Here is a 25,267-nt window from a genome sequence, read left to right on the forward strand (position 1 = left end):
GTGGTACGACCGTGGTTGCCACCATACCGAGTGAATCGCATTGGAAGCTGGCATACTTCGGACACATGCCGAACCGCAGATATTTAGTACACTGCCTGGGCGTTTCAACATATGCGTATACGCGGTAGCGCGTGTAGCCTATGATGACGTGTTCTGGGGTTGACTCTGTGGCAAATACTATTTGCACACTTTCAGATGTCTTGCCAAATCTTAGGACTGGTTTGACTGGGATCCTCTGACGTAGTGCCTCAAGAATCTCAGGTGGTGTGATGTCTTTAGCTACACCTCAAATTACGCCGACACCACATTTGCTTGGGCGTGGTTCATAGGCTTTCACGAGGATTTTCGCAATGCTTGATATTGTCAACAAACGCTCGGTAGCATCAGTACTGCGTGTGTCGATGGCCAAGAGATTAAGCCGATGGTTCGGCCGCACTTGAAGCACTCCATCGGGAGCTATCGTTTCTAACCCATCCTTAACAGCTAGTGGGTTGAACCTAGTTATGATTTTTGAAGGATCCGTAGGCTTTACAATCACCACAAGTCTGTGTCTCAGAGGGTTCTTCGGGGATGCATGTACATCCAAGGGTTTGAATACGCTCTTAGACCATTGACGGCGCTTTGGAGCTTGAACTGTCCGGAAGGGTTCAGAATCGTCTGCGAGGTTGTTGGCCTCCTCCGCGTGTATTGCGGTGCCAGAAGGAGAGACCTCCGTCATGTCGGAAATATCATCCTCGTTGTCTGGCAAAGGTTGTTTCAATGGAGAGAGATCGTGGCTTACTTGTCCCGGAGTGATCATGGATCCTGAGGGAGCGCTAGGAGAAGCCGATGATCCAGAAGAAGCCTCTAGCAACAAAGAAGCAGGCGCAGCCGGCTGAATGACCATGCTGGGCGCGACACCACGCAGGGGGTAGGGAACCGACCAAGGCGGCGACACACTAGGTGCTGCGCCCGCCGCAGGGTCCATTTCTGGTGTTAAATGCAGCAGAATATTCAGAATAGAGCACTAAACTTGCCAGAAACGGCGAAAAATTACACACAGCCGGTTCAGACAGACCGAATGATATGATCTTCGTCTATATCTTCAGCCCTCGTGCTAACCGACCCATCGGCAAGTGTAACGTCTGGAACAGTGTCTAACCCAGCCTCGTCAAGCGAGCCCGTTATATTATGCTGGAGTACGGAGGGGCCGAAGGAGAGAGACATAATATTTTATCCACAGGTAGAAAGTGAGGAGGAGTTGTAGGGAGCGCTGCGAGATCCAGAGGCCTCGGTCCAGGCTTCTGCTGACGGCTTCTTGAACGAAGTCAATCAGGCCGCGTTGCTCCACTTCTCTTCTAGGTGAGGTCAGCCATTCTCTGGAGTAATGTTTTCTAATTTGGATGTATTGAGGGCACTGCCAGAGAATGTGGTCTTGGTTATGTGTAATGTTGCGCTGTGAACATGATGTTAAGGGTGTTGTTTTGCCATATCCGATGAGATGTAGCCTCGCAGGTGTTTCGAATGTTCCGGTCTGTGCCTGTCGTAATGGGGTTTGTTGCTGTCTTGTTAAGTTAGGGTGGGGAGCTGGGAGTAGACTATTCGCTGTTTTGTGTTCTTTAAGGTGAAGTTGCGGGTGAGTTGGTTCCTGAGATGCCGGACTTTGGCAGCCGTTGCTTGGAGCCCGGATGTATGCGTCTCGGCCAAGCTGATTAGCCTTTTCGTTTCCCAGTACCCCGGCGTGGCCAGGAATCTAGTACAGCTTCACTGTTCTTTGAATACGCTTGAATAGGTGTGCCGCCTAGTGGTATGTATGACCGGAGTCTAAGAGTCGACATGCCCTCTTGTTGTCGGTATAGATATTGAGGGGACGGGCTGGTTGGGAGAGGTGGATAACTGCTTTGATAATGGCGTATAGTTCCGCTTCCTCTGCTGAGTTGAACTGTTTTTAGATGCGAACCATCTCTTGCTCGGGGGATGTCCCGCGTCCGTGCCCCGTCCGCAGCGCCTCTGATGATGATTGTGGCAGGATGCCCCTCCCTAGGGATTGGCCAACCAAATAATCCATCACGAGATAGCTTCGCGTTCAACCGCCGTCGTCATCTTCTCGTATGGGTACTGCTGAAGAAGAAGAAGAAGGAGAAGAAGACAAAGCTGTAAATCGGAGGGCGTGTACGTTGCTCTCAGCCGGTGCACCAACTTCAACAACCTTTACGTCACCAACGCTGACGGAGACTACCTATTCTACCACAGAGAGGACAACATTGACAAGAACATGATGTACGAGTTTCGGCGCCTCGAGAACCACCGCCTACTCACCGTAATACAATAGTACTTGCGTGCCTTTGCCACCGGTGTGGACCCACACGCGGAATTCCCTCTGGCGCTACTAAACACCAGATCACTCAACATAACGGCAACACAATGGAACCACACGGAACCCCCATGATGCTTCGCATCCTCATCAGGGTTCCCCACGAGAAGATGGTGTAATTACAGTGGCCCAAATAATCCCTGTATGTATGCCGAGTTCAATCTTGCCGAGCTCAATGGAACCACATGGAACCCCCATGATGCTTTTTGACCAATGCGAACTCTGCAGAAAGTGTTGTTATGCGGCGCCGTGATGCGCGCCTGCGTGCACGACCCTCCCTTACTAAAGGCACGCGCCAGCGGTCCTTCAACTCATCCCAAGGGAAAGAACTGAACTCGCGCAGAGCAGTGAACGAACTATTAAGTCTGCCGAACTGTCCCTGTCGGTTAGCAGACGCTCGTCCATTCGCCACGTCTGGTGGCGGAGCGCACATTTGCCAAGGCTAAGCGTCGCTAACACAGGCGACTGATCGCACACGCGCCGAACCACAGCCGGAAAGGAGGGGACGTTACAGCACTCCACGTGGAAGCTAACTTAGCTCTAGTGGAAAATAAAACTTATCTAGCCGACTGCCAGATCGTCCCCTCTCCCAAGTAGCGACAAAGCTGTCGCCGTAGAGCTGCACCCAAGCATCGGAAATATGTAATTGACCGATCCGGTCCTTGAACGTCTGGACACCGCTTTAGGACCGACCTTGCACACGTCACGGTACACCACGGTGAGGGTCGGTCACACAATTAAAATTGCCCACCAAAAATGTTGGGTAACGTTCGAGCGCGTCGAGGGATGCGAAAATGGGAACTAGTCAGAGTACGTACACAACAACCGCTAACCCGCGACAAGCGAGCAAGAAAAAGTCGACTGCAAGCACGCGCCCTCCGAACCCAAAGGTACAACGAGCCTTTCGGCGCAAGCTCTCGCGCAGAAATACGACGCCTACGCGCTAAACCATCCTGTCTGACAGGGTGAAAAAGGCTTGCACACAACAGCACTCGCGAAACAAGAGAACGTCGCGCGGAGTATGACAATTGCACTCCTGTAAAAAGAGAAGATCAACGCATTACACCCGAGCATAGTGCATCACCTCCAGGGCTGCGGGGTCCTAAGAACGAAAAGTCGCCGGGAAATTGCCGAAGGTAGCGCAAAAAATCACCACCTTAAACTAAATGTTTGAAAAAGAGCCAGAAAAGTCGCCATTTTCATGAAAGCAAAGCTAGAAAGTACGTTTACCGCAAAGCACTATACCTCTACCAGCCAAGCAAATTTCATGGCGTTGTCAGCAGAAAACGCCAGAAATAAAAGGAATTACTGGCACCGCCAGGAATTGGAACTGGACCCGAATAGAGAAACGGATCGAGAGCCCGTCGTCTTACCGGGTAAGCTGCGCCCACACGAGGAGACGGGAGAGACGAACGGTATACTCAACTACACAGCGGTGGGTTGAACACCTGTGCTCATTCAGAGCCTTTGTGTGAAGTACAAACCACATAATATATGATAACGGCGTCTGCGAATAATGCGAAGCACGTTCTTCTCCCCGAGTGTGTTTCCCGGTAAAGATTACCGTTGCGTACTATACGAGTGCAAAAGTACCCAACCGCATAGAAATCAAGTAGGCACGTCACCACGCTTTCACATAAAAAGGAAGACTGGTATAGCAACTCATTCAGTTCATTCCAGGCCACCAAGGGTAGACCACGGAAAGTAAAGACGCCAGGTTTCACTCTTTGTAGAGCCACGCGTGTGGGTTTAAGTGATCTCGTATGGGTAATCGTCGTGGGTGTCGTTTACAGCTTCGCAGTACAACCACCTTAACATCGTGGATTGCCGCGGGCTAAGTCGTTACAGGCATACCGACAGTTAGGCGTACTTCACAGCAAAGTAAGTACGGCACGCTTCCGCGCTTTCGCTGACGACAGGTAGCCCGCCTCCAATCCCCTGTGCGCCTCCGCCGCTTAGCTTCGACGCGCGGCCGCGCCGTTTGCGCTGGCGCTGCGCGGCGCACGACCACCCTGCGCCGTGCTCGCACCAAAAGTGGACGACCCTGTACATACATTACATACATCTCGAAAAACATTACATACATACATACATACATACATACATACATACATACATACATACATACACCCGCCGCGGTGGCTCAGTGGCTAAGGCGTTGCGCTGCTGAGCACGAGGTCGCGGGTTCGATTCCCGGCCGCGGCGGCCGCTTTTCTGATGGAGGCGAAAAGCAAAAACGCCCGTGTGTGCGAGATTTCGGCGCACGATAAAGATCCCCAGGTGGTCAAAATTAATCCGGAGCCCTCCACTACGGCGCGCCTCATCGCCTGCGTTGCGTCGGCGCGTTAAACCCCACAATCAGATCAGACATACATACATACGTACGTACATACATACACACATACATACGTACGTACATACATACATACATACATACATGCATACATACATACATAATACATACCTACATACATACATACATACATACATACATACATACATACATACATACATACATACATACATACATACATACATACGTACGTGCATTCATACATACATACATATTACAGTAATCCCTCGTTATAACGAACCGCTTTACTCGAAATATCGCTTTATTCGGAATTTATTCTTGTCCCAACCCAAACGCATGCATTTTAGGCCGCATTACTCGAAGTACACGAAGTGCTTGACCCGCTTAGAGCGAAGTGGCGAGCGGAGGCATGGCTGAGTGGCGGCGGCCCAGCGGCGAGTCAACCTTCAAACATGGCGGTTCAACGCAAGCTGGTCTTTCCCCGGCAATTTGCTCGAGCCGGTCATGCTCGATTCACGCCATCCGACTTTACACAAACGGTCCGAATGCGTGGTACAGTCATTGAATTTTGTTCCTAGACATTGATCAATGACGTGAACGCGACGCTGCGCGAACAACCACACTCAAACCGTAGAATTAGCAGTGTCGTCGACAACGGGGCGCCGAAAAACTCTTGTTTTGAAAACTTCACTGCTGCCCACCTGGGAAAAAACTTCCCAGAGATCATGCAAGGCCACTAGTGCAAATCCGGTCAGTTTTCATAATTGCGCTGTGTACCAAAATGAACAGCTAATCATTTTTTTAGCGCAACAAACGCAACCTCCGACTCCAGCGACAGAATTGGCGGCGCTTTTCAGAGAGAAACTCGCGCAGCGTTTCGTGACTTCGGCACGCTCCCCTGTAAATTGGCCACATCCACTGCCACTTTTATGATAAAGACCACAGCCTCATGCAATGCTTCGTCAAATTGGAGGAGGGGATTCTCGCGCCCGGCAAGAACTTTAAACAGCCAAAGCTAGCTGCCTTTTTGCATCTGAATAAAGCTTTTCTTCACTGAATACATCGTGTTTTGCTTTCTTTCAGTTGTGGGGCAATTAAAGCTCAACTACTTAAGCTTTTCTCGAGAGTTCGCTTATATCGAAATACCGCTTATAACAAGATTTTTCGCCGTTCCGCTGACTTCGTTATAACGAGGGATTACTGTACATACGTACATACGTACGTGCGTACATACATACATACATGCGTCAAACGCTTTGCTATGGCATGGGTAAATTATCAGTGTGCACAAAACAAAAATTGAGTTACACAATTCTTTCTTCCCTACCAGCTTCCAATTACCGAGATCCTTAAAAAGGATTTTGAAGGCCTAAATATTGACATCACCGGAGACACACAAATTTTGGTCGAGTATATCGACTACTTCAAGCGTGCAGTGATCCTCTTGAAGTGCAGCACCATGTAAGTATTCAAAAACTTGAGCCCGAGCTTGATACCACCGAAAAAAGGCGCAGAAGCTCATAGAATTGTCTATGCCCAGAATTTTTACACCACTTGTCTTCATTAAGATTTTTATAGCCGGATTTTGTGAGTAGCGGAATATGTGGTGTTGTTCATTTGTTTTCAACTTCTTATTTGGCTCTTTTTGCCCATGTTGCACATTTACGCTACTGTAGCGGTTAACAGATTCAACCTTGCCAATAGTGTAATTTATTGCAGATGCAACGCATAAGGTACAGTTGTTTTTCTTCACAATATTTTTGTTCGCGTTTCCATGGTTCTTGTACGGGCTCTCTTATTTAATCATTCGTTTTTTAGATATGTATAACAGCCATATTTCTGATTTTGTTAGTTCATTTTTATATACCTTTTATATTTTCTTATTTCTGGGTTTGCATAATTCTGTCCGACCAATTATTTCCATTGAAGCTATTATAACGATTAAATATGTGATTTCCGCCAAAGCTACATTTTTTGGGCATTAAACGGTTGGCCCGTTTTCGCATTTTTTTAAATTCCTGTTTAGAACGTCCTTTTCTGCGCTGTTTTACTTTAGTCAGCCTTTTTTAGAGGTGATGATTAAGATGCGTTTTTTTTGTTCTTTTTGTGAAATTTGCTTTCGTGAAATCTTTTTTTCTTTTTTTGCCCTTTTTGGGTAATCAAACTTTTGTGCAAAAATCATCCGCATTTTCGCTATTAAAATTATTAAGTGCGTTACTTTCACCAATTCTGCATTTTTGTGCAATTGCAGAGCGTTACCTGGTCCTGACTGGGGGAGGGGGGGGGGTATTAGACAAAGAATACTACGTATTAATATACGGGAGTATGTCGTGTGTACAGGAAGACGCGAATAATTGGAAGTGTTCCGCCGGGGTTAGTTAGTACAATACACGACCGAGCTTTCGAATTGTACTTCTGCCGTTGTCAGCACCTATTTCTCAGTCGAGATACATACGACCTGGCATGATGATATGCGGGTGTCTGTATGTTAAAATTAACAGTGATAGTTTCAAAGCAAAGTGAATTCAAATTATTGTCAAATTCAAAGTCAAATTATTGCCAACACGAATTACGCAACTGGAGGCTAAGACCCGGTAAGAGCTATGGAAATAAATTAAACTGTCTAGCCAGAACTGCCGAGTTTTAATGATACCTATACATGTATATGTTGTCCAGTAAGGCATAAAATCTTACCTCACTAGACGAAATACAAGTTCGAACTACAAACTGGGGTTTTAGTAAAGGTCGAGGATACACCTGGTTGTTAGGTACGGTGTAGCGAAGGGCTAAGGCGCAGCTCAGATTGAGGGGGTTTTATCTCAGAGGATCGGATGCGTACTGTCCACGGAACGAGCGGTATCGAGGCTTCCCAAAGCAACAGTATTGACTTCGCTGTGGTGTCGGCCATGTTAACACCGTAACCAAGGACGTCGATGTTAACGCCTTGCATTTAGTCACTGTAGGAAAACGTTAAGCAAGCTGATTAGGTCTCCCGGAGTTCTTAGTGCAGTGGTAATTAGTGCAGTGGTAACGCACCCGGATCCTGCTCTGCGTACCCGGGTCCAAACCCTGAGGCACGAATCCAAATGTGCTTATTTATTTTTTTCTACAGGGCAGGTCAGTATCAGTGGTGGCGCAAGATGGCGCTACAAGATTTTTTGTCATGGTCAATGGCACCGACGACGCCAGCCTTTCTGCACATGGTGCCCTTAACGCTGTTAACGGCCCCGCGAGAATGGTGTCGGAATATCCCAAAATTAGAATACATAACATTACGGTAATATACACTGATATTGCGTACAGCATGCATAATGCACGATTAAAAATTATTTAAGTATTTACGCTTGCATAGTACAGTAATACATCGTAAATTTGGAGTCGTAAAATCCACTAAAAATTTTGAAATTAGCCGAGTTTCCAGTTGAGCGAAACGCCGAAAACTTGTCGCCATGACACTCAAATGAGTATAGTGCTGGTAACAACACCTACACTGCACGGGGGAGCTTTCGTAAAAAAGCAAAGTATAATTCGCAGGAACTAATTTTTATTAGTCTGAATAAAGAACTGCATTTTGCAAAATTGTTATTTAGCTGCTTTAATTCATCGCATCTATTGTTGGTCACCACCTGTACATTTTGCTTGTTGCGAGCAAGCTCAACATGTTTTATTTTTGTTTCTGGCATTGTTGGCACTGCTTGAAGCTCCTTATGGTCCGGATGAACACCTGCGTCGTGCACTGAGTTCGCACGGAGCCCTTATCAGCTGACTGCAGCAGACCTTGTCTTGTGTCCTCTCTGTCAACCATTCGCGAGATCCGTGATCCCCAGGAAAAACGTCTTGATATAAATGGGCTCGAATACGTAGTACATATCAGATGTAAATACACGGCGAGAAAAACTTAACTGATACGCCGAGATATGCCAGTTCGAGTTAACGAGGATTTACTATATGTAGTTCCTTTTCAACCAGTGTGTAAGAGTAAACTAACTCCGTGGGACAAAAATATGCAGACCTACGTTATTATGTTGGACTGATTAAGGGATTCAACACACCGAAGCTGCACCTGGGCTATGAGGCGCACCGTAGTGCAGGGCTCCGGATTAATTTTGACCACCTGGGGATTTATAACGAGCGCTAAAATCTCGACACACGGACAATTTTCCTTTTCACCTCTACCAGAAAATCAGCCACCGCGGCAAAGATTGACAACCCGCGGCTTAAGCGCGACGCCTTAGCCACTGAGCCACCGTGAGGGAACTTAATTCATTCACCTGCTGCCAACCAAAAAAAGGAACCTGCACAAATTCAGACAATCGTCCACTAAAGCGCGGCATTTTCATGCCGCTTGTCTAGAGGGCGAGTTCTTTACAGCCAAGTATGGCTATGAGTAACTGAAGATGTTTATGCTTTTTAAGTTTTCTTTCCTTTCTTCTCGCCAATGACGTAAATTTATTCTAGTAGAGCGACGAAGTGTCCTTTTTTCCCTAATTATGTTTTTTTGAAGATGCAAGGCGTACTACATAGTTGGCCTGTTTACGCTATTACTTATTCGTTTTTCCAACGTTTTTTCGCGCATTTTCTTTGTCTATTCTTCGGCTGTTGGGGGGGCTGTATAAGACGCATATTTCTGATTTTTTTCGGACCATTTTTGTTGATTTGTTTTTGTCTAATTTTCATATTTTTGCTTACCGAAATTCCGTCCGATCAATTATCTTCATTAACGCTATTATGACGATTAAAGGTGGCCAGCAAATATGAATTTCTGTGAAAATGCAGGGCGTACATGGTTCACAATTCGCCATTTTTTATTTCGCATCTTGAGCATCCTTTTGCATATTTTCTTTGTGTATTTTTACGTTTTTGCGGGTGATATGTGTTGAATATTATTGATTTTGCAAATATTTTTGGCAAAATTTTTATTTTTCTATTTTTATTCCTTTTCTGGTTTTGAAAAAACTCGGTCCTACCAATTACCTCCATTTACGCTATTGCTATTGTTGCAACCGTGTCATCCCAGCGCTGCCACCAGTTGTTGCGACCGGGCGGGGGCACCCGATCCGATCTCCGTGGCCTCCGACATAAGAGTGGTAGCGCGTACGATGGGAGCGGCCAGCCGCTGTTGCAGCCGAAGAAGTAGGCTAACGTAACTGTTTACTTTTCATAGCGAGAGGTGAGCCGAAGCCAAAAAAACATACAATGCCCCGACGGGCCAGGTTACAATACAGGACTCGAGCAGAGTGACCGCATGGATTCGCTGCTCAGACAGGAATGAATTTCAGCGTTTTGGGCTGCTTCTATTTATACCCCAAAAAAAACAATGGTCAAACGCGAACAAGTAGCCACACGCCACGAACATCACAGACACACACAACGCTCTTTCCACAGTTCGTGAGTCATTCATAGCCTCGGCGCACGTGGAGTCCGAGAGAGGGGGGAGAGTGTCCTTGAAAGGTGCCGGGGCCGCGCTATCAAATGTTGATCGCGCCGATAGCGAAACGTCTGAGCCGGGCATGTCGAGGCGTGACTCACCGACGTGCTGGCACCTGACGTTTGTGGGGCGCACGTCCGTTAAGAACGCCTGGGCATGCCGCTGGCACCTGGGCGTGCCGCTGGCAACCGCCGGAGGCGCGTTGCAACGCGAGGTGTCTGACCCGGCATGGCGAGACACCAAAAGTATGATTCACCGACACGCGGGCGCACGTGGTGGCTTCGCACGTGGAGGCTTCGCACGTGGAGGCTGATGCGGGAAAATACGGCGGCGTTGGCCGATTCGTAACACGATTAAAGGTAGAACTTTCTTCTGATCTGCATTTTTGTAGAAATACAGGTCGTTACACAGTTTTTTAGCCTTTTTCGCCATTTTAATTTGTATTGTGAGCATTCTTTTGAGTACGCTTAGTCTTCGTTTTTTGAGGGAGATGTATAAGAAGCATATTTTTGATTTTGTCAGATGATTTTTGTTAAATTGTTAACTGTATTCTTTTTCTGATTTCCTAGTTTTTCATAATTTCGGGTGACCAATTATGTAACTTTACGCTATTTGACTATTCAAGGTGAATCTTCCGCCAAATCTGTCTTTTATGGAAATGCAGGGTGTTACGCGGTTCGCAATTTCGCCATTTCTCATTTCATTATTTTAGTGTTTTTTTTTTGCGGTCTTTGTCGTTTATTCTTCGGTTTTTGCGGGAGATGTATAAGTTGCATATATTGCCGTTTGTCAGATAATTTTTTATTGAATTTTATTTTTGCTAATTCTCGTATTTTTGGTTTTCAAAATTATGTCCCACAAACCATGTGCATTTAGCTATCATCATCCTCATATTATTTCTCGTTTTATTTCCTTAAAGACCAAGGGGTATTACACAAGGGGGGGATATACAGTGTATAAAGAACATTTGCCACATAAGGGGTGAATATACAGGGTGTAAAGAACATTTGCAACATAAGGGGTGGATATACAAGGTATAAAAACATTGCCCTTAAGTGGTGGATATACTGGGTATAATAAAATTGCCACAAATTGTCGCTGACAAAGATGACTGGTTACATTTTCAATGAAGGTTGATGGACAGGTGATTGCGACGATGTGGTTTGGGAGGCCGTTCCACTCCTTCGCTGCACGGGGTAAGGACGCGGAGAAGGTAGCAGTTCTAGCGAGGTAATGGGAAACTTGGAGGGGGTGGCTGGTGCGGTGCGAAATGTACGTCGGGGGATGATGTATGGTGGATGGTTGATGGGCGAATGAATCAGCTTGTGAAACAGGAAAGGCGTGGCTATGCGGCGTCGAAGGCAAAGTGGCGGTAATCCATATTGTGCTTTTTAGAGATGAAACGCTAATGTCATAAGAATATAACGAATGTATGAATTAGGCAGATGTATTCTGAATTGACTCGAGATCATTGATTGGGTATGTTTGACGCGGGCTCTATATAGCTGAGGCGTATTCCAGTTTTGACCTGATGAGGGATGTGTATGCGAGGTGTTTTACGTGTTGTGGTGCACAACGTGGACGCTTCACGAATTCTAATATTTTGTTTGCCGTTGAGATAACGTTTGTGACATGTGCATTCCAAGCTAGATCGGCCGACAGCGTTGCACTTAGATATTTGAAGCGCTGTACTGTTTCTGGGGGACTTTGGTTATTTGGTATGAAAAATAGAAAAGGGTTTTTGCGGTGAGTGAATGATAAGTTTACAGTTGTTGGGGTTAAGTGTCAAAAGCCAATTGTCACGCCATTCTTGAGTGTTATTTGGGTCGGGTTGCAGGGTTAGTTGATCGGAACCATTCGTTATTGTGCGGTAAATTACACAATCGTCGGCGAACATGCGGATTTTGCAATTCACAGTTTAGGGGTAGGTCATTTATGTAAATTAGAAATAATAAGGGGCCGTAGAAACACCCTTGCGGTACTCCTGACGTTACTTCGGGAGGTTCAGAGGATTCGTTATTTACGTGCACGAATTCAGAACGGTTGGCCAAGAATGCTTTATAACATTCTAACAGGATAGGGTCGAGATTTAGCCCGCATAATTTCTGTATGTGTTTGTTGTGTGAGCTGTATCAAAGGCTATTGCGTAATCAAGAAAAATGGCGTCGGTCTGCAAGTTTGTGTCAAGATTCGTATGTATGGGGTGAAGAAAGAGTGCTGATCGTGTTTCACTGAAAAACCCCTTGCGGAAGCCATGCTGGCAGGGGCGAAGAAACTATTCGAATCGAGGAAGTTGATAACAAAGGAATATATGACGCGTTTCATGATTTTGAATGGGACGCTTGTTAATGAAATGAGATGATAGTTAAGTGGGGACTTACTGTCATCTGCTTTGTAGACTGGAACGGCTTTGCCAATTTTCCGGTCATCAGCAACGTCGCCGGTGGTGGGTGACTGTGAGAATATGAGGTGCAAATATGCTACAATTGTGTTGGTGATGTTTTTAAACAGTCTTGAATTAATTTTGTCAAGGCCACATGACGAGAAAAGATTATTTTTTTGTATTAGAGAAGAAATGCCGCCTGCGCAAAAGTCTAGCGCCGGCGTTCTGGACGCCATCAGAGTAGTTGTGGTAAGGGAAGGCACACAAGGGTCTTTGGTGAACACCGACGAAAATGCGGTGTTAGAAATGTTAGCAAACTCGTCATCTGTGGTCATTTCACCTGATTCTTTCGTGAGCCTCATAGTGCGTGATGGCTTTGGATTGAAGACCTGCTAAAAGGTTTTTTTACGTTATTACTCAGTATGCTCGGTAGGTGTGTGTTAAAAAATGCATGCTTGAGTTGTGAATTGTTGTAAGATAGTCATTTGCGGCGGAGTGGTATTTATCGCACGCGAATGGAGTTCCTTTCGTCTTTGCCTGACGGAACAGGCGTTTTTTTTCTTAATGCTGAGTCAATTTAATGTTTTAGTATACCAGGGCCCTTGGTGCGTGGTACGAAATGAGAGAATCAACCTTTATTGAGCCTGAGCCCTTAGAAAAGGTTAGTACATGCAGCCACGCTGAAACTAAGCTTTTGTTTAAGAACTGCCTAATTTTTATGAACTAATTGGCTGTGGAAGTTGGCTTCTAAATCTAAAACGAAGCTTCTGCATTTGTTAATTTCAACAAAGTTGCCTTTATCGCATAAACCCATTATTGCTTAGAATTTCGCGTCGTTTTGGGGGAAAGAAAAAAAATCCACATGGATAACTTTATGGTAGCTAATACCTTCGAGATATTTAATCGACGATAAGCTGAAAGAATGGGTGGTTATAATGTGGTAAAGGATGTTTGCAGAATTGCTGGCCATACGCGATGGTTCTGATACGCGTTGCCATAAGTTTAAGTTGTAGCAAGCATCTATAAATTTTCTTGAGTCTGTGGGGTTTTCTGGTGAGGTTGTTCAGGTTTTCCAGTTATTATTACGAAGATTGAAGCCGCCAAACAGCAAAATATGGGCATTCGAGTGAGCTGTGGTGAGCGCATTTACCATGTTATGTTTTTTTGCAAAATCGGGATTTACGTTCGCTGGTCTGTAGCAGACTCCAAGTAGTATCGTTTGGCGTGGAGCCCGACAAAGTATCCTTATGATTTCTGTGTCAGATGCTATGGTTTTTAAGTAACACGCAAATGCCGGGCCGATGGTGATTGGTACGCCACCTACGCGAGGGCATTTGCGATCTTTTCGGTATAACTGAAGGTTAGGTAGATTTGCAAGAAAGCCAGTTTCCGTCAAGTCATCGGTAAGCCACGTTTCTGTGTGTACAATCAGATTGGAATTGTATGACGCTACAAGACTAGATATTTTTTCTCGTTTCGGTAGAAAGCTGCGTATGTTAGTAAAGGATACAAATAAAAAAGATTGTTTCGTGCTTGATTTTGGGGCCGGTTCGTATGTTTCTTCGTTTCACGGGTTTGATATGCGATTTCTTTAACAGTTTGTGAAGCATTGTCAAAAATGTAATGTCTCGAGCCCATTTGAAGGATTTTAAACGTATTCGAAACTTCGTTGCTTTTGTTTTCATGAAAGTAACTGTCTGTTCCTTTAAACTTGGAGGCATTCGTAATTATGGCCTCTTTGGTTTTATGAAAGGTGAACTTTGCTATTATTGGGCGGTGGCGGTTTTTGGCATGGTGTCCGAGGCGATGAGCACGATCTATTTTTTTTTGTGTCGATGGCTATTTTGTCGTGTTCAAGGCAGTGTCTAATAACTTGTTTCAGCTGGTTTGGGGCCGGGGAGGTTGTAGAATATTAAGTTATTACGCCACGAGTGGTTTTCAGCGTCTTCTAACCTAGCGTTCGGCTCGCACACAAACGGTTTGTACGGATCACTTCAAGATCTGCTTGCAGAGGTGAGAGGTTCTGGTAGTAGATTTCTATTTTATTCATGCATTTACTTAGGCAGTTGTCGTTTGGTCGGTCGTTGATAGCTGATTTTTTAGTTTTTGAACCTGAGTTGAAAGTTGAGATTCGGCGAGGATTTCTTTCATTTCAGGGCCAGGGTTAGTCTCGACGTCACCCGACAATAACCGCAGTAGACCGCAAGTGGTACGGGCACACTCAAGGATCATTTCCCAAAGGCACTGTGGGCTTGGCAGCTGCAGCGAGGAGTAGTTACTTGTCTTCTTCGGAAATAAGCTATTTTACTTACTAACCCGCATGACCAAGGCGAAGAAGTAAGCGCGCTGCGACGTGGCACAGCTTCCAAGCCCACGAAGTGCTGTCGACTGGCGCTGCTCCTTAGGGGGAGCGATGATGTTGGCTGCGATGGTGCTGTCAAGAGTAAGTAAGGGTAGGGGGGTCCGGTGGCGTTGTTGCCAGCAGTGATCTAGCCGGGCCGATAGCGTGTTGGCCAGCACCTTATAACCATTGAAGGTGGAACTTCTAACGAATCGGCATTTTTATGGAAATTCAGGGTGTTATACCGACCCGGCTGTGGGGGTACTCGGAAAGGAAGGCTACGCATTAAAAATTATTGTTTTAAGGACTCACGGTAGTATAAGTATTTGTTAAGTCCAATTCACGCAACAAGCTACCTTGGACTTAACGAATACTTATTAACTGGGGCTGTTTTGGGTCCTTGGTCGGGTGTCTTCAGTCAGGCTACACGTGAAATCAAAGCTCTCTTGGAGTGTTTTCGGAGCACAGAATTGGACATAGTTTTGTGATTGAAAATTTTGGGCGTATCAAAGGACATCTTTTAATTTTTATAGTTTTTTTTTCTTACTCATTTTTTGATATCATCTAGCGCAGCAAGCCAGTGCGACAGCTCGGCTAACCTCGCTGGTCTTTATTAAAGTTTTCTTTTCTCTCCACCTCTCGCTATTCGTTAAGTCTGATTGCATGTTTTTGGTGTGTTGTTCCACATTGATGAAAGATAGAGTACTTTAAAGTACTCCGTGTTATCTACCCCCGCTCACGAAATCTCTAGCCAAAGGGCAGGAGCACTACGCCCGGCTTCTCCAAATACCATTCCTTATCCGACCAAAGTCCACTTACTTCATTCAGCGCGGTACTTCCCGCTGTGCAGATTTTGCGCTGCCTCGAGCATCCTGTACCACATGGTATGGGAGTGTTCAGCAAACCCCAAAATTAAATTAATCGCGCACACTTCACGTGAGAAGTGGGAGAAGGAGCTGTCAAGCTCGCGTCTCGATTCCCAGCTTAGGCTGGTGAAAAGGGCCTAGACTGAGTTCTGGACTGAGGACCGCACACCACATCACGATGCTCTTAATAAAGTTTATTCTTTCTCTCTCAAAGGTAATGTAGTTGGATAAATAATTATTAAAATGACCAGAAGTAGTGAATGCATCAATTTGGCACCGGTGAGTTTTGTTCTGTTCGTTGTAGTAAATAAGCCAAATTCTTTTATTAGTTACGTCGGTGGATCTGTTAGCCTGTATAGATCGTAGATGAACCTAAAAGCTAGTTTAGTTTGTTCTTTAGCGAACCGTGGTGAAATGAAATGGCATTATCCTAATCTAGTATTGATCGGACCTGTGAGGTGTATGCCGGGTGCGTCAGTGGAGGGGGAGTCAATGTCTAGGAGTAATAAGCGCCGCAGCCGTAGTTACGTAATTTGTGCGTGAATCCAATCTTAGCTCGCCAGTTTTAATTATTCCCAGATATTTACGCTGGTTTACTCTAGTAATTGGAATGCTTTTAGTAGTGTAAGAAAATTTGACTTGCTTTTTTCTTATTAGGCTGCTGATAGAACGCTACACTCTTTTACATTGAGTGACGTTTGCCTTTTACGTCACCCATGGGAAACGCCTTTTAATGTAGTATTGAAAGCTATATGATAGTTGCAGGACGATATTTTGCGGTTGAGTGCGCAATCGTCTGTGAACAGGTTTAGTTTTACCTTAAGGTTCGTAGCCTAATAATTATTTCAGAGACAAACCCGAATGGGAGCCATGACGCAGCCTTGCGATACTCCAGAAGTAACTGGGATGACACCTATAGTCGCTTTATTAAAATTAAATTATATATTGGCGGATTTAACATGCCGAATCTACACCTCGGCTAGAACTGGGGACGTAAGGGAGGGCTGTGGATTAATTTCCACAACCATTTAACGTAGCCAAAATCTCGATAATATTTTTTACTCACTTCTTGATCCGAAACGTTCGCTTTTCTTGTTAATGATTACCCTGCCCGTGCATGTAAATGGCTCTGACAGTCTTGGTACGTATCCTTTACTCCCCGTCCTTCAATACTTGCAGTACTGCAGCAATGTATACCGTCTCAACGGTTTTTTCGTAAATTAAACATGCTGTTGTTTTATTAACTGACGGATAACATAAATGCGATAAATTGCTCGTTAGGTCTTTATAAACCCTAATTTCACGCCAATTTGAGCATTGTTTGATTTGTTTGTCGTTTGATTTGATTGATTGTAGGGTTTAACGCGCCGACGCAACGCAGGCGATGAGGCGCGCCGTAGTGGAGGGCTCCGGATTAATTTTGACCACCTGGGGATCTTTATCGTGCGCCGAAATCTCGTACACACGGGCGTTTTTTGCTTTTCGCCTCCATCAGAAGAGCGACCGCCGCGGCCGGGACTTGTTTGTCGTTGTTTTGTGTGCCATCTTTGGGTGCCATCTTTGATCAAGAGACGATGCCAGATTTTCGCCCTACCGAATCATTTCATGCTTTCGCGTTAAATTAATCTTCATAGGTCGGGTTCGTGAAGCGAATGTAGTTAAATAATGACTAGAAGAGCGTCAAATTATGAGATTTATTAGGCGACGAGGAGAAAGGACTTAATTTGTGCTCACCCTAGCCCGTCACCAGTAGTTCAGGAAATTTTCTAAGCTGCCCAGGCGTTTCCACCCTTCGTAAAGAGTTCTAAATAAGGTTACATACGTGCTTATGTAATCATTATCACATATTTTACTTACTTTATGCCGAAATCTTTGCTTAGGGGGAAATCAAGTTACTGTTACAAAGTGGGTGGCAACTGTGCGCAGTTGGTTGCGGCCTGAAAAACATGCCTATTTAAGGGATGCACAGGAGGTCTACACAGTGCTCTCAACAGAAAAGTATTATTTCGTGCACGTCTAATAAAATAAATCAGGGATCCTGGATGTTTTAAACGAAACCAAGAGAATTGGATCAACAATGCTTGCCGGATTTGTTTGCACACTGATTTGCCTGACGTCACCACCTGTATTACGGAGGTGGTCAGCCTGAGTGAAGAAAAGAGTAAACGGTGTGGTTAAACGTGCTCTTGTCAAGAAATCTCGATGTTTGTAGGATATCGCACTGTTCAACAAGTCTCCATGGGCGCAAACATTGTCATGCAGGGTATGTCGCACAGCGTACCCAAATGCTTGGCGGTGGGATGCGTTTCGAAAGCGTACGCACAACTTCGTACATCTGTCTAATGTTGCAACCCTTTGTCCGTGCGTGCCACCCTGCGCCCGCCATTGTGAGTGTCACGCTGAAATAATGTCGGTTATAGGCGCAGATTCCATGAGAGTAAACAAGGCCGGCTAGTTTCATCAAGCAATACCCTGTCTTGAGCAATTCATGCTGGAAAATTTGGGAGGCAGTAGTTTAGAGATTCCTTCCTTACTTCTACCTCTAAGCTCTTGCCCAAGCCGAGTAATAAGAGCATACTGATTGCATCTTAGCCTCAGCAAATGCATGAGCGAAATTTAGAAAAAAAAGAAATGATCCCGCCAATATCTACCCTTAAATGTTTTCGCCGGTCGGTCATACCAAACAGTTTCCACAAAATTTTAAGTCGTACTGCACAAGTCCAAAGATGTCTGCACTTGTCTTCCATTTGAGAACGGTTAAGGTGAGGTGAGGTGAGAGCGTTTGTCTTATCAGCCATACAAAATTGAAATAAGCATTCTCATAGACATTTAACTAGCTCCTCACATGCGCCACCACGACAGTTATACTTCGTTTTCTTCTTTTCTTAGGGCGTCGCTGTTTAACTATATCTTCTGGACAAAAATCCGAACAATGTCGGAAGCAGTAGGAACGCTGCTGAACGACCTCTATATGGTATATAGAAACAGCACGCCTCTCCTTCATGTTAACCAAGTGGAAGCCAGATATGATGCAGAAGGGGCTGCGAAACCAAGCAATTTAAGCATGGATTGCGTCCATCAACTGCTTCATCCCGACGTCATGTACACTGCTGTAGCTCATTATTACATCACGGCCAAATTTAATACAACCTTCAAAGACGACGTAAGTGTGATGTTTTTGAGTTAAGTGATTCTGAGTGCGCAACGAAGCCTTGTACATTTTCTTAATTCTTCACAGGTGTTGAAGATAATGAAATTTGTCAACTACAGCTTCATGTATGTTGTGCAGAACAACACCTGGATGAGTACAAGCACGAAAGAAGCAGTGTTTAAGAGGGTGAGATAATAAGAGCATATTTCCAATCACGGATACTATATCATGAAGCCGGGGTGAATTGCTTGGATATGAAGCAGTTTATCACGCTATTGTTTTTTGTTTCCCTTTCTTTCTCGTAATATATAAATCTAACCACACATTGTTTGGTTATACTTACAGCTAAAATCCATGACTGCTGTTATTGGTTACCCCGAATGGATGTCGAACGACACCATTATAGACGCCCTGTACAAATATGTAAGTTGGGTTTTTTATGTGTTATCAAGAACAATTTGGAACGATTGCGCAATGTGTACAGGGCAGTTAATTTCGTGAACACTTGGTTAAGGCTGTTGTACCGGATTAAGCTGTACCGATACATTAAAAAAAACTGGTAGCCGTTTTTTCAACCCTTCTAGGTATCCGTTTTTAGTGTCTTTGTAATACAACTCCGCACTTCCATTAATCTTTTTGTTGGTCCGTGGTATTTCAAAACATCTGAAAAACACACACCCACACATGCACACACGCAACCATGACCACACGCGCGAGCCCACCCACATTACGTGCACATACAAACGCACACACACACACGCAAACCACATTCGCCCGCGCGCACACACACACACACGTGCTCAAACGCATGCACGCACGCACAGTAGTTCCTGTTTAAGAACGCTTCCACCTCATCCAAGGAACCGTACACTCCACGCTTCGTATTGATGGTGAGAGCTTCTTGTTGAACCCCAAGTGGTGTCGCATGATCACCATTATCACCGTGGCATTTATGCACGCCGGAGTATGCAGAGAAGAAATCACTGTCGTCGTCATCGTCGTGTTTTTGACGTAGAATACTACTGGCCGCGAAGTTAAATGTTTTCTTCATGATGTTGTTTATTACCTGCAAAAAAAAGCCTCTATGGATTAGCCCGACGTGAGATTGCGTTCGCGATAGGCCGCCCCATGCGTAGAGCGCACGTGAGCTGCGCTCTACGCAACTCATGTACGCAGCTCACTTAAAGCGGCTAATTGAAAATGATTTTAATCAATTGCGATCAATCGTCCATGTCAGTAAATCAATAAAATTAATGAACCCATCATGCTTAATCATTTAATTAATACCTCCAATTATACGTTCGGGTTAAGTTCATGGGTGCGGTAATCCATAAAATGATTTTTTTTTAAATTAACATGCATTCAGGCAAAACAAAATGCGCTTTCACTCTTTAGATGTGTGGAAAGAATATGGAGTGACCATGGGCGCCTTTTCAGGTTCCAATGTTGAAATATAAAGTGTCTTTCGTGGAGCACTATCACTACCTGCAGGAGAACTATTTTAAACAGAGCCTTCTTCTACTGGCACCAGGAAAATATATTAACAGAACGTAAGTATGCGATACGTAGGGGTTCGGAGTTAACAAAATTTATTCTGCGAGTTAATAGTGCTGTTGGTTTTTCAAACGGAAACCTTTATTTTACTTTTTGCACAATGTATTTATTCCAGTCACACTTTTCAGTTGCTCGTTTGTGTTGGTATAAGTCTTTCAGTGCGGATCGATGTTTAGTTATCTTTGTCTACACTTTTTTTCGCTTCGCTCCTATGGAGCTTAGAAGCAGTCTATCGAATCCGAGTTAGCCAGTTGTTATACCTTAGAACATAAGCGTCACATAAAAAGGTGACAACTCGTTAACGCAGTCGTTAAGATTAAATTTTGATAACGATACATTTATCAATGAAGTCTGTGTACCTTAGCGCCGGCAATTCTTAATTACTATCGTCAGCGTCAGTATTAAAAGGCATTCACCAAATATAATTTAAGACAAACATTTCATTTGTTCTGATAATCAGCGAGGTTGCATTTGATGATTATAACAAACATACCCGAAGTTTCTCGGAGTTTGACTGGAAATGATTGCGTACCTCTTTTTCAACCACACTGATAAAAATTTGTGAGTTAGGGAGGTACTTCAAAACGTGACACCGTAACCTTATAAGAAGTCGTATATCTGAACTGTAAATGGTCGCCACATAAAGGCACCAAGGAATGCCGAAGCGGTATCAATATTCGATGAAGAGCTTCGAAAGAATGTAAAGAAATGAAAGCGCAAAGCTCACTTCAAATCAGGTCAAAGTGCAGGTCCATGCTGAACTATTTTGGATCGAAACCTATCAATCGAAGGTTGTTTCGCTGTTCTATAGAGAATGTCTCTAATATCAAAAGAAAAAAAAAGGCAACAGAAACCCTAATCCAAGCCAACGTCCAAGCACATCAGCAAAAAACAAAGGTCACGGGGGTTCTGCATGAACCAGTCTTGCTTGAACTTAGATAAGCAGGGAATGGTAATAACGATCTTTTACATTTTTCTAAGCTCCTACTTATAAAGTTATTTTTGTTGTTTTTCTTCTAGGGACGAAGACATCCCTTTGAAATCGCACGCGTACTACGCGCCACGCACTAACACAATAGGTATGTCCTTGATTTCCTACGAAATAACAAAATATATAATGTACACGCCCCTAATTAGGTGTTAATGCCAACTTCAAGAAAGGGAAGCGATAGATAACAAATTTTTAAGAGCTATCGAAGTAATTATAAACGGTCGAGTACAAGAGAATGTGACTCAATCATGGTCGACGCACTGGTTCCTGCAAACATTACGTATAGTTTTTATTAGCACAAGCGTATGATAAAAATAAAAAGTAAGCGTTCAATGTTTGTGAAAACAAACTCCCACAGAATACTACCTAGATGTCACTGGATTGCCCTTCTTTGCATATCGTTTCGATTACCCAGTATAGATTTCCTGGGGAAAAGAGGGGTAAGGTCACAGAACCTTTGCGGATTCTCACTTCTTTGTGCGCAAAATAAAAATAAACCGCATTTCGATTGATTCGATTCGAGTAAAATCAAGTTTACCGATGGCGGGGCAATACACCTTCCTACCGACGAACAGCTACTCCTGCAAAGGGTGACCAAAAGACACCGGAGGGGACCCCGTGCGATGATTGTTGTACGTTCCACCTAGCGCCAGGGTTATCTGAAAATAGGGCATTGATGGGGCCCAAACGAACAAAACTGGTGCTTGCATCCAACACGATTATGTCGTGCCATAGCTATGGCGTTACAGGATTAAGGAAGTTATATTCTCGACCAAGGGCTATATTCAGCTGCACAGAGGCTAAGCTCAAAAATACCTATTTGTGTCATATCTTGGGGCAGGTGCGTGCTTGCGTGCGTATGCGCATGCGTGTGTGTCTTCTAAGTTGTAGGCCTCCGTCAACCTTTGCGCTGCAATCGGTTCCATGGTATGTGAAAGCACCTACCACCGGCCATAATACGTTCCGTCCTTTTCCAATATATGGCGAGCTTTTCTTTGATCGGCTGTAACTCTTTTGTGCGGGCCAATCTCCGAAGTTATGTGGCTGCTTAATAGGGCATCGTATCACATCGTATATATTAAAATTTGGAAAGAAATGGAATTTATGTGAAAAGGCTCGCTGCCGGAGACGCAAAAATTTGCTGGCAGTTTTGCCGTCCACACCTTAGCGATATGGAAGGAATTGGCACAAGACGCGAAGGGGGGAGGAGCCCGAAAAACATTTTTTAGGCGCCGTACAAGATGTCTTTTTATAAAAATCTGGGCGATCTAACATGAAACCTGAGGAGGCCCGAAGCTTGCACTGCAGAAGTGCATTCAAAGATTGTAAGTCTTTCTCTTGCCCCACAGCGCGCGCTGATTGGGCGCCGGAGAAGCGCCGGGGGGAGGAGCCATCGCGCACTTGCTGAGGCGGCGACGCCCTCTTTTTCGTTGAACCGGATTTCAGCAATTAAATAAGAGACATACTGGCCGTAAGTTTTCCCACGGTGATGAAACCGTTGGGGGGTAGAGGTCTACAGCTTTATTGTAAAAGTTTCGTGTCTTTGAAGAAGGAAGCCTTCTATCAGAAGGCGTTGGAAAACGAGTGTCCTCGCGTGTTCTCTTAGTACACGTTACGTTCTAGCCCGAGACGTTGGAAAACGAGTACCCCGGTGTTTTAGTACCGTGACTACAGGAGACGACGACAGAAGACGCTGACATGCCGAGCCCCTAAGGTGCTTCGCCCGTAAAATCTTTATTGATGGCAATATTTCAGCGGAGCCGCAAAGCTGCGGAGAAAGGAGCAGCCACTGACAACAGCAATTTTTTCCGTTGACCTTGCGGCGAATGTGTTGAGCGTTACGAGACCAATCGTTATCGTCAGAATATCGTCATAGAACAGATATGGAATTCCGCACTTGTTCGTTTACGGTCGTTAGGAGGTGTCATGGTCGCCGTGGGCGACAACTACCACAGAACTCTTCACATAAGACTCTTCCCACGCTGTTGCCAGCGCAATACTCTCCAGCTGAACGAAAAAAATCCCGGGCCGTCTCCACTAACTTAAAGTCTCGGGAAGGGCTAAGCACGCAGTGTGTAAGTGTATTCAAAGGTTGTACCTCTCTTTCCACACTGCGCGCGCCGATTTAGGGCCGGAGAAGCGCCTGTGGGAGGAGCAATCGCGTGCTTGCTGAGGCGGTGGCGCCCTCTCTTGCGTTGAACCTGATTTAACCAATTAAATGAGAGACAGACTGGCCGTAAGTTGTCTTCGTATCACACCCCGCCGCAGGCTAAGTATGCATTACAGGAGAAAACCTGGCGTTTGATAGCACTTAAGAGACGGGATTTAACAAATTTTTGTTATTGAGGGAAATCAATTATGAATATGTCTGTATTATAAATTTGTTTAAATCATGTCAGTTTATTTTGAACAGATTTTATTCATTATACACTTGTTTTTTGACCATTGTTGACAACTTGATTTTCCGTGAACACATTACACGACGACAGGAGACGCCGACAGCCCGAACCCCTGAGCTGCTTTACTCCTAAAATAATACCGCCTACCCTTACGAGTGTTTCTGGGTCTTGTTCCTCAAGTTTTATTCGTTACATTCTGCCTTTAACATTGTTCTTTTGCAGCGTATCCTGCTGCAGCCCTCGTGACTCATTACAGAAGCCCTCCAATTCCCAGGTAAACCATGCATATAATTGCGGATAGAGAAACCCCGTATGCATCGTCCCAATTTCGTCCACAGGTCTGCAAACTATGGGACAATAGGAACAATTATTGCCCAGCTCTTCACTAAATTAATGGACAGATACGAATGTACGTATTTTTAAATATTTCCGCTGGTGTAGTGGCACATTTTATTATGCGAGTTCCTATTTAATCTATTGCTCTCTTTTCAGTTTTAGGCCCGTATGTAGGGAAGTGTTAGATCTGTTACGAATGTATTCGCCGCGAGCTCGACATGTAGGTGGCGACAGCGTCGCGCTGCTAGTGTGGATGCTCCGCTGAGCAGCCCGTAAAAATGCACACTGCGGGCGCGCTTCGTGCTTTTTTCTCGTCGTATGTGCGCACGAAAGGTGCAAAAAAGAGTGGTATGCAGTAGTTCGGTTCCTCAACGTTCAATGTATAGCATGCAAGCGGCATTCAGTTTTCATTACTACGCCAAAAAAAGCGACGACTCATCGGGAATCTCAGAATGGCCGTAATTGTGACAATGAACTTCTACGCTGTGGCTCGTAGCAAGCTCCATCTTTTCAGACTATGGCTTCGAGCCTTCAATAAAAGCATAGCTAGAAACAAATCATGAAGCCTCGATCTCTGAAATTCAGTTTACAACGGCAATATCAATCACTTTTACTGGTAGCATGACGCATTCCTGCATTTGTGGGATGCCCTGAAATGGTAACACTAACTACTTAACTGCCTCGAAATTCTTTCTAAGAGCTTACGATATTTTTGTGTGTTCAAAAGGCAACATAAAATTACTGAATTTTGATCTGCGCAGAGATGTAAATGTAACCGCTCTAACGGGTCTTTTAAATGAAATTTTAGCCACTCTGAAGGAAGGTTTGATGAATAACGGTTTCAGATCACTTATTTACGGCTTTCGTCGCAAGTGAACTTGAGAATTGAATTGTCAACGCACGCAGAACAATCAGCATCTCATGTTTAGCTAGGTTTTTGCAAAGTGACAAGCAGGTTTACAGTGTGCAAACCAAGCTTCTGGGGCCTCACAGTGAGCACAAATTTTCTGTTACGGCTGCTCTGTTGACCATTTGCGTTCCTTTTAAAATCTAACAGGTGCCTGCAACAGCGAGATGTGTTTGCATTCTTGCGTATAAGGTCGCTTACGAACCCTAAAGATGGCAAAAATGAAGTTGCGCTGTTGCAGATG

General features: G+C 44.7%; 1 protein-coding gene across 1 annotated transcript in view; it reads left to right on the plus strand.

The window, feature by feature from the left end:
• LOC144147355 (neprilysin-11-like) overlaps positions 1 to 25,267 on the plus strand; it is a 57,307-nt gene that overhangs the window by 12,306 nt on the left and 19,734 nt on the right. Inside the window, exons 5-12 of the mRNA XM_077679468.1 lie at positions 5,998 to 6,128; positions 18,575 to 18,848; positions 18,924 to 19,022; positions 19,182 to 19,259; positions 20,274 to 20,386; positions 21,411 to 21,469; positions 24,003 to 24,054; positions 24,119 to 24,189. Of these exons, the coding sequence (XP_077535594.1) occupies positions 5,998 to 6,128; positions 18,575 to 18,848; positions 18,924 to 19,022; positions 19,182 to 19,259; positions 20,274 to 20,386; positions 21,411 to 21,469; positions 24,003 to 24,054; positions 24,119 to 24,189 (877 nt within the window). The remainder of the gene's footprint in view (positions 1 to 5,997; positions 6,129 to 18,574; positions 18,849 to 18,923; positions 19,023 to 19,181; positions 19,260 to 20,273; positions 20,387 to 21,410; positions 21,470 to 24,002; positions 24,055 to 24,118; positions 24,190 to 25,267) is intronic.

This window comes from Haemaphysalis longicornis, unplaced genomic scaffold (genome assembly GCF_048455015.1).
Source record: "Haemaphysalis longicornis isolate Haplotype H1 unplaced genomic scaffold, Haemaphysalis longicornis Haplotype H1 scaffold_7, whole genome shotgun sequence".
NCBI classification, from domain to species: domain Eukaryota; kingdom Metazoa; phylum Arthropoda; class Arachnida; order Ixodida; family Ixodidae; genus Haemaphysalis; species Haemaphysalis longicornis.